The following is a 10,181-nucleotide window of genomic DNA, read 5'->3' on the forward strand; positions in this document are numbered from 1 at the left end:
CGAAATGCTTCTTTATACACCCGCGAGTCTGCTCTACTGCTCACTGTGCACTTCTGAGTGGGATTATGCATCGGCGGTTATTCTGCGCACGCGTTAAATGCGTCAAATATTTTGATGCGATCAATTACAAAATTTAATTACCGCCCATTAATGCGGTAAATTAGTCAGCACTAATATGGCACGGTGATCGACTGGTTATCACGTCCACCTCACAGTTCAGGGGTCGTGGATTCGATCCCGGCTCCGGCCTCCCTGTGTAGAGTTTGCATGTTCTCCCCGTGCCTGCGTGGGTTTTCTCCGGGTACTCCGGTTTCCTCCCACATTCCAAAATATGCATGGTAAAATAATATTGTGAGTGCGGATGTTTGTTTGTCTCTGTGTGCCCTGCGATTGGCTGGCAACCAATTCAGGGTGTCCCCCGCCTACTGCCTGAAGACAGCTGGGATAGGCTCCACCACGCCCGCGACCCTTGTGAGGATGAGCAGTACAGATATATATATATATATATATATATATATATATATATATATATATATATATAAATTGTAGGATACAAAATCTACAAATTCACAATATATCAACAATTTTAGCTGAAGAAGTAATGGGTTTGTTGGATCTCTATATGGTTTTCTAATAATTATTCTTGTGGCTCTTTTTTGCAAAATAAAAATTGACTGAGTACCGTATTGGCCCGAATATAAGACGGCCCTGATTATCAGACGACCCCCTCTTTTTCAAGACTCAAGTTTGAAAAAAGTTTTTTTGAGCACCAAATTAATTTTTATACAGAAAATAATTACAGTACATCTGAGACAAATGATTATAACATTATATTTGAGAGAAAAAGCATGTCATTTTGCCTCATTCAAATCTTAATATCTGAACATTTAAATATGTAAACTAAAGTGCAATCACATTCGTAAATGAATGGCTTCTGTTTTTTGAAATGTAAATAAACCAATCTATTGTGATCAAACAACAAAATTGCAATAACTGCATTAACCATCAAAGTGAAGTCTAACTGTAACTGTAGTCTTGAAACAAATCTGAATAAGGAAAAACATTGCAATAAAATAATGCAAACTGGTTTAGCTTGAGAGTAGCTGAGATCTGTCATGACAGAACATTACCCTTCACAAACATTATCTGCCTCGCTGTGCGCACGTCATTCTCACGTGACAGGGGTTCGCTATGCATTCGCTTCAATGATATCTGACGCCATCAAGCGTCGTGAATGGGTAGACTGTCTAGACCCCGAATATAAAACGACCCCAACTTTTTCAGTCTTATTTCAATGCAAAAAACACCATCTTATATTCGGGCCAATACGGTATATGTTTTACAGGCATTCCCCCAAACTTCAATGCAGGAGGTCAGATATGTTACAATCATGGTGTTATATAGAATGTACAGTGCATTGTTCTGCCTGTTTTGAATCAGGTGTGTTGCAGCAAGGAGAGATGGAAAACTGGCAGGAAACCGGTCCTTGTGGACTGAATTTGGACACCCCTGACTTAAGGTGTCATAGTGAGTGTAGTAGTTCTCTCGCCTGACGTCAATGTAGGCCAAGTAGATTTAGCTCCCCACAATGAATGGTTGTGTGTCTGTGCGTGCCCTGGATGGATGGGTACATGAATGGATGGATGAATGGATGGATGTATGGACAGACAGAAAGACAAACAGATCACTTTCTCACCACTTTTTGTGGTACAGTGAATTTTCCTTAATGTGAATTGTATTAGTATGAATGATGACTATATGATGTCCTTTTTTTATTTTCTTTCGTTTTTGTGTTACTTCATAGTACTGGATACAAAAGGCGAGAGCACACACCACATATAAAAAGTTTGCAATGATTTTCCATTCCATGTGCAGTATTCCTGACACAGTAAAGACAGAAAACAGTACTTTCCATTTTCAGAGGGTGGAATAGAATTGCCCAAGGCTTTCTATCTTGCCATGTTCCCATTCTTATTGCTTTGTATTTTCCCATGACAATGAGAACTTGAGGCTTCTCGACTCACTTGAATCAGATTGAAAGAATTTTGCTCCACGCTGGCAATGGCATTTAAAATCGAAAATTCTTTTTATGGAGGGATCTTAACGCTTACATAACAAATCAGTTAATGGTCCAAGAGGGATGATTTTTATTGACTCTCTGAAATGATAGTATATAATATACAGTATAAATCTGACATTGCATACAGTCAATGTTATAACATAAACTGACACAATTTTATTTGTTTGCACTGACATCTCTATGAAACATGGTGATGTGTATGATATGAGATGAGATGATGTTTTTCTTTCTTCTCAATATGTTATATTGTCATTGAAAAGGCATGGAGAAGCTGAGGCACTCTGTTACTCCTCTGTAACAGTGTGTCAGTTTCTCCTTGGCTTTTAGATTAGCAAATTTTGCCCGCCAAGCTTGAGGAGCACATTAGGTTTTTGTACACTTAAGGGGGAAGTCAACCCAAACGTATTTTTTTCAAGAATATGTTCTAGGCCGACGGCACGTGATCAACTGGTTAGCACGTCCGCCTCACAGTGCAGAGGTTGTGGATTCGAATCTGGCCCCGGCTTTCCTGTGTGGAGTTTACATGTTCTCCCCGTGCCTGCGTCGGTTTTCTCCGCGTACTCCCACATTCCAAAAACATGCACGGTAGGTTAATTGAACACTCTAAATTCCCCCTAGGTGGGATTATGAGTGTGAATGTTTGTTTATCTCTGTGTGCCCTGCGATTGGCTGGCAACCAGTTCAGGGTGTACCCCGCCTACTGCCCGAAGACAATTGGGATAGGCTCCAGCACCTCCGCGACCCTCGTGAGGACAACGCAGTATAGATAATGGATGGATGGATGTTCTATGCTAGCCAACTAGTGGAAACACGGCATTCTGACTAATATTGTGTTTGTGCAATATGAGTTAAGCACCAAAATCCACCATTTTTTGGTCAATTTTTTTCCGTGAACTGAAAATGACATCACAGACGCTCAGGGCTCATATATCGACCAATCACGGCTCAGCTTCAGGAAACTGGTGAGCTGTGATTGATCGTAACCTGATGTCAGGAAAGAATCCTGCCTCCAGAGAGACTGGAGCCTCACCAAAAACAAGTCGGAAAAATGAAGACAAAACAACACGGACACCCAGGGATTAGTTTTACTGGCCAGGAGAGACGAACAACAGTAATCTGGTTCAGATCTCTGTTGTCCCTCTCTTACCTGATCATTGTATTGAAAGTCACAATGCCAACAACATCATAATCAATACAAGATAGCTCAGAACTAGAAAACAACATGTGAGATTGTTTGATTTTAGTCTGATGTGCTTATTTGCCTAACCACTTATGCAACTCCTGTCCTTGGCTTCACTCCCTTAAAGTCTGGTCATCCCAACCCTGGTTGGATCAAAACACTCGTACTTTGGTATTTTAGTTAATCCACTGTTGTCTTCATCTAAGTGATATGAAAAAAACATAACAATTGATCATAGTAGAAGGACAAAACCCAATATATGTTTTATGGATATGATGCAGATATAATGCATGATAAGAATATGTGGTTCTTGTGAATACATGTAATGACTAATTGGATGAGTTCATAATTTCCTTCTCACCTGAGCCCTGAGTAACTTCTATGTCATTTTCAGTCGACAAAAGTGACAAAATGGTCACCCCTGAGATGGCTAAAAATGGGTGTCTTTTGCTGCTTAACTCATATTCCACAAACTCAATAATAACCAGAATGCCATATTTCAACTAGTGGGCCTGTATAGAACATATTCTTAAAAAAAAAAAAAAAAAAAAAAGTTTGTGTTGACTTCCGCTTTAAAGCAAAGGTAAACTTTTACTACAGTAAAGTGTTACAATATTCACACTATTTGTCAGATTGATATTGATCGTTTTTTGGGTTTTTTTTGCAAACTAATAACTGCTAAAAAAAAATATGTGACAAAACTTACATACCGGTACTTTGAATTTTATTGTGAACAGAAAAACATCTCTACTTGCTCACAGTCTACAGTAAAAACAATTCAATTGTACATGCACGCTAAAAGAACAGTGGAAGGAATTACATGGTACAAGAGATTTCTGCTTAAGGACATGCAATAGAAATACAGACACAAGACAAGTAATAACTAGAAGATGCTCACGGATATACTTGCTCTCATACAATGCTCTCATGGTGGCACAGATCTCAATTGGGTTTTTTTTCTTCAGCATTACAAAAAGTGCTGCATTTCTTTGTATAAAGACAAGAGTCAGTTGGTTTGACTGTCTCAGTCTTTCCGAATGACAATTATTCTAGAGTTACTGTGTCCCTCAATTATTCGGACAGAAATGTTTATTCAATGGGCAGTGCATGTTTTTTTTTTTTAACTAATATGGTGGCTGGGAGTGATTCTCATATCTTATTAGAAAGACATGATTGTGGTGAACAGATAGCACAAATATTGAAAGTGAATTTATCGCTCCTGAGGTTCATTAATCAATTGGCATTTTGAAACTAGTAACAAAACGGCTTCATCTGAAAATCTCTACCACTTCTCAGGCTGTCCTCATCTTCAGGAAAATGCTTGTTGTTGGTGGTGGTGGTGGTGGTGGTGGTTTTTCTAACATTGCGTCTCCGTTGCCAATAAGTCTAAATAAGGCACTACACGTTTTATTTGGGAAGTCGAAAATCCAGCATCACTGAAGAAGAACAGCAACACAAACAATTCATTTCTTAATTTCTTTTGTATATATTTTCAACAGCATGCTCTTTGCATGCATTGTGTATTTACAAGCTTTTGGAAATTGACTTTGTTAATATATTATTTTGGTTCCCCAGGATTGATTTCTTATGTCGTGAAGTTGACCTACTGTTTAATGCAAAATATATGAAGAAGAAAATGTCCTCGCAATTAAATTGACATTTACGTAGAAGTTATGTTAAGTTATGTTTTATGCTCCAGGCAGTCAGGAAAAAACAAAATAAAACCAGCGGTATGTTATTTCAGTACACCTGGGCATCCATTGGATTAATGTTGAGGAAGACTGGAGGTTTTTTTTTGCAGGTCACTATCCCATGGTCCTCCTTTGAGGGACGGAAAGAAAGATAGAGTAGTACTATAATCAGTCTTTTATGTGGTTGATAAGCAGTATGTCATGTGATATGCTGCTCATGAGGACTTACCTTATTTCTTGCTTTCATCCCAATAGTTTGTCGTAGCTTTGCAAACTGTTCTGGAAATCAACAGGAAGGCGTTTCAAGACATTGATCATGCTCTTATAGACACTTAATGTTTTAGAAATGCTGCAAATTATGTTTCATTACATTAATTCGTCCATTCACCTTAGACCAGTGGTCATCCAGTTGTAGGCTTATTATTATTATTATTATTATTATTATTATTATTATTATTATTATTATTATTATTATTATTGTTATTATTATTATTATTATTGTCATCATCATTATTAGAATTATTATTACAACTTAGAAGTTATATAATTGTGTTGAAAACCAGATCACACACATGCAGGTATTCAAGGTTAAAATTTGGATTGTTTGGCCTTTGCAGAAATCTGATTTTGGAGAGTAGCATTCTCATTAAGAATGTGATGAGAATAAATGGCAACTTACTATGTTTCCACATCCTCCTTGCAAAAATAGCCAAGGCCATGAGGACCATGATTGAAGCAAACATTATCACAGACTTCACGGTGGAACTAGAAAATAGACACAAACGCACCATATTCACAAAACTGTCCAGCTTGAAAAGCCAGAATGACTGAAGCCAACTCATGTGAAATGTGCCATTACATTCAATGATTTTCAATCAGATGAAAGTGTAGATAGAGGTCTTTCTTACGTTTGAATTATCCAACAATCGTTTGTTGTGGCTTTGGGGGCATCTGCATCTGCATCAGACTGGCTTTCTGCAGCTGTGGGATTTACAGTTACTGCTTCTGCTGCTGGAAATAAAAACGCACAGTGGTATGTTTTCAGTATTTTAAGCTGTATCTGTAGAGGTTTTTTATTGTGTTGAAATGACACTTCTTGAATTGCTATGTGCCACTACTATTTCTTGAGTGACACAATTTACACACATACAACATCGATAATGTTTACTTCCTGACCTTGGAAGGGTCATTGTGAAGGATACAACCATGCTTGGCAAAGGTTCATACAGTACTGACTAGGCCTGTGGCTAATTGCAAAAAGCTGACTAAATGTTGTCAATGTAAACAACATTGACCTTAAAGGTCATTTCATTTTTATTTCCATAAACATCAGTAATGAGCACAACACTTCCGTTGATGAAGTACTGCAGGTGTAGAAGTAAGAATGAACATTTTGAATGAACATACACAATTATGTAGACTTGGTTGGTTGACATACAGTTAATGTAATTCCCTCTCAAGGAGCAAGTGTAGACATAATGGCTATGATGTCTGGGAATAACTTACTTTATTATTCAGTTTCCTTGAGGCGACCAATCAGTATTATATTTGCTCACATTCTTTAATTTGATTAATGCAAAACATGTAATCAAAAGTTTGCATGTTCTCCCCGTGCTTGCGTGGGTTTTCTCTGGGTACTCCGGTTTCCTCCCACATTCCAAAAACATGCTTGGTAGGTTAATTGGACACTCTAAATTGCCCCTAGGTGTGATTGTGAGTGCGGATGTTTGTTTGTCTCTGTGTGCCCTGCAATTGGCTGGCAACCGATTCAGGGTGTCCCCCGCCTACTGCCCAAAGACTGCTGGGATAGGCTCCAGCACACCTGCGACCCTTGTGAGGATAAGCGATATATTTATGGATGGATGTAATCAAAAATGCAATAATACATAGTTTTTTCCTCTCCATACTGATAATATTGGGTCACACAAATTGAGGATTTCCTGATTTTATTTTCTGGAGTCATAGTCATACATTTAGTGCTACACTCCAGCCACCTAGACCAAATGTAATTTCACACTTCCCTTGCTATGATAAAGTGGCACAGTGGATGACTGATTAGCACATCTAGCTCCCAGTTCTGAGGTCCTGGGCTTAAATCTGGGCTCCGGCCTTCCTGCGTGGAATTCATGTGTTCTCCCCATTACTGTGTAGCATTTCTTCCCACATTCCCAAAACATACACAGTAGGTTAAATAAAACGTTGACATTTTCCTTAAGGTGTTTTTGTTGATGATTCCATATGTGCCCTGCGACTGGAATGCAACCAGCCCACAGTGTACCCCACCTCGTGGCCAAAGCCGGCCAGGATAGGATCCAGCACACACACAACCCTTGTGAGGATACGCCAAGTGCCACTGATGGATTGCTGTGATAAATCAATGCAGTGCAGGGTCGCAGCCACAACCTTTTCAGTGGGGTGGCCAGAGTAGCATGTAACTCTGGCCCTGATGCTGCATTTATAATGCACTGACAATCCCAAAATACCCGAGTCGTTTATCACAAATGTTGAGTAGCATTTCACACAAAAGGTAAGTGAATGAAAATGGGTGGATGTAATGTTCGGTTAATATGTGTTGAATGGAGCTTATTATTGCTCCCCCCAAAATGTATAGACCTTGTAATTGTTGTTGTTGTCAATGTATATATGTGATTTTGTTGACGATGTTGCTTGTTTGGAGTGTTTTGTTGACTGGCTAACAATAAATCAAATACGAATTGCATTTTCACTACATAACATTCCCCACGCTTGTGGAGAAATTTGCAGAATATAGTCCACTTCAGGTATCATATGGTGTTTGATATTTTGAAAAAGTGAGACTCTAATGAGATCTTACAAATAAATCACAGGGCTTTACATTACCTCATGAACTACATGCAGTTTATTATTACTTGCTGTCAACTTACTAGTTGATGGTCGGTGTAAAACCTGCACATGCACTGCAATCTGATGTTGCCCAGCTGAACACCAGTACCAGCCCATATCCCTCATCTGCAGCTTCTTTATTGTTACGTTCAAAGTTCCAGTTTTGTCATCATTGATGGCAACAGATTTGTCTTCGTAGCGTCCATCAGAACCTGTCACCAGGCAGGAGCTCGAGTCTCCACTCCTACACCACTTCTTCTCACTCTCTCTGTTGGTGAAGGACAAATGAAGTGTTGTATGCATATTTTTGGTTGTGTACTAATATAGATGTGCTCCACGTTTTTATGCTCCACTAAAAAAAAGAACTATAAAATTACTGTATCAATGAACTAAAAGATACAACAATATTTGTAGGAGGTACACATATTTGTCGACTTTTATTTTACTTTAAAAGCCTATGAATTAGATCCCGGCTCCGCCCTCCCTGTGTGGAGTTTGCATGTTCTCCCCGTGCCTGCGTGGGTTTCCTCCGGGTACTCCGGTTTCCTCCCACATTCCAAAAACATGCATGGTAAGTTGATTGGACTCTCTAAATTGCCCCTAGGTGTGATTGTGAGTGCGGATGCTTGTCTCTGTGTGCCCTGCGATTGGCTGGCAACCAATTCAGGGTGTCCCCCGCCTACTGCCCAAAGACTGCTGGGATAGGCTCCAGCACTCCCCGCGACCCTTGTGAGGATAAGCGGTATGGAAAATGAATTAATGAATATATATATATATATATATATATATATATATATATATATATATATATATATATATATATATATATATATATATATATATATATATATATAATACACACATTTTTTTTTAAATAAGACATTAAATGAACTGTTAAGACCTGTATGTTGGACTGTAGAGACATTGAAATGTGACACTACGTCCCTCTTCCTCAATCAGCCTGCCATTCACTACAGACATTCCTGCAGAAAACAAATGGAATTTATCTCGTAATGAAAAAGTATGAACATGGTACTGTCAAACAACATGCTGATGTTAGAAAACCATCCTCCACTTACCTGGGGTGACCTTGATGTAAGTGAAGGCACGGACATCAGCTTGCCAAAATCCACCAAGCTCCACACCACACATGTACCAGCCAGAATCCTCCTTCTTTAAGTTCTTCATTATCACTGTGAAGACCTGCTGTATCGGGTCATCAAAAATACTTACTTTTTCCTCAGACTGGTTGTCATAGTGGGAGTCATCTGTGCGGGCCAAGCTTGTGCAAAATTCCCTCATCTTTCCCCGACACCAGTACTTGACATAGCTGGCATACTGAGGCTCATAATGACATGGGAGCATGAGGGAATTACCCTCCAGAACTGTAAACTGGTCCTCGGTCATCAGCCCACAAATAAGTCCTGATGGACAGATGAAATGTGATGTTGCTTTAACTTCAACTTTCATTAATAAGGCTGCAGCCACAACAAGACATTGCATGGTCAGGTCTTGACAAGTGAAGAAAAGGGAAGGGCTTTGCTAAGTTTCACTTTCCTTTTGTCAAAAACCATCCTTTTGATTCCCATTATTTTAGTCTTTATCCAAAATTGGATTATGCCTCACTACATTTTTTGAACTGACAAACAAAACAGGCTTTTGAAGAATTTAAACACAAAATAACGTACACTTGTCAAAGGGTAAACAATACAGCAGTGAAGCTTCAGAAATTTTTTGGGGGGAGCTTCATCGAATTACTGTGGAAATGTGAGCAAATACATGTAGAAGAATAAGAAACACTGTACGCTACTACTTCTGGCTGCAGAAAATACACAATGGTTTACAAAAGACTGGCACAGAACTATTTGTCTTCTCATGATTTCTTGCTCACCACCAGCATTTTATAAGCAAGAAAAAAAAAAACACTGTTGCAAAATATTTTAAGTTACCTGGGATCCATGGCAACAGGCTGAGCAATAAACAGCTGCCTTGCTTCATGTTTTAATTGGTAATGCTTTTCGATCCAAATTCCTTCCTAAGTCTCTGTTTTTCAGACTGCAGGTTCCGCAATTTCAACCTCGCACTGGTCATGTGACCATAAGTTGGATCCAGATGTTGCATGTGTTAACCACATAGATGCCAGATTAATAAAGACAGCATTGCCTTTGTTTAAGATTGCCCAGAAAATACAAAATATGCTATTGTTTGCAACATTTTTAACACAGAAATTCTAAAGTTGTGCTTATGAACGCTGGGAATCATACATTGTGATAATTTTCAAGATGCAAGACACTTTATTGACAATTCTAAAGTTATTAGTTAGCCAAAAATGCTAAATGAGGCTTGCACCTGCATGAAAATAAAGATG

The 10,181-nt window shown here is 38.8% G+C and overlaps 1 protein-coding gene across 2 annotated transcripts; it reads right to left on the minus strand.

Moving 5' to 3' along the window:
- Positions 1-3,967: 3,967 nt before the first annotated feature.
- pigr (polymeric immunoglobulin receptor) lies at positions 3,968-9,902 on the minus strand. 2 transcript variants are annotated; one of them, XM_086043698.1, is made up of 8 exons: positions 9,763-9,902; positions 8,893-9,237; positions 8,715-8,796; positions 7,855-8,081; positions 5,860-5,959; positions 5,631-5,716; positions 5,181-5,230; positions 3,968-5,081 (listed from the first exon to the last, which is right to left on the minus strand). In XM_086043698.1, exons 1-8 carry the CDS (start codon positions 9,809-9,811, stop codon positions 5,001-5,003), a joined length of 1,020 nt encoding a protein of 339 aa, XP_085899824.1. In that variant the 5' UTR covers positions 9,812-9,902; the 3' UTR covers positions 3,968-5,000. The 2 variants fall into 2 exon arrangements, with proteins under 2 accessions (XP_085899824.1, XP_085899823.1); XM_086043697.1 differs by having other exon boundaries at positions 5,860-5,962.
- Between the last annotated feature and the right edge of the window lie 279 nt (positions 9,903-10,181).

This window comes from Filicampus tigris, chromosome 10 (genome assembly GCF_054856515.1).
Source record: "Filicampus tigris isolate MCC_2025a chromosome 10, RoL_Ftig_1.0, whole genome shotgun sequence".
NCBI classification, from domain to species: Eukaryota; Metazoa; Chordata; class Actinopteri; order Syngnathiformes; family Syngnathidae; genus Filicampus; species Filicampus tigris.

What these genes read in the sequence shown, in the direction of transcription:
- pigr (XM_086043697.1), bottom strand. Translation starts at nt 9,811, where the DNA reads ATGAAGCAAGGCAGCTGTTTATTGCTCAGCCTGTTGCCATGGATCCCA. An exon ending in TTACATCAAGGTCACCCCAG is followed by an intron (nt 8,797 to 8,892) that starts GTAAGTGGAGGA and finishes TGTTTTCTGCAG; the next exon opens with GAATGTCTGTAGTGAATGGC. An exon ending in AAGGAGGATGTGGAAACATA is followed by an intron (nt 5,231 to 5,630) that starts GTAAGTTGCCAT and finishes GTTGATTTCCAG; the next exon opens with AACAGTTTGCAAAGCTACGA.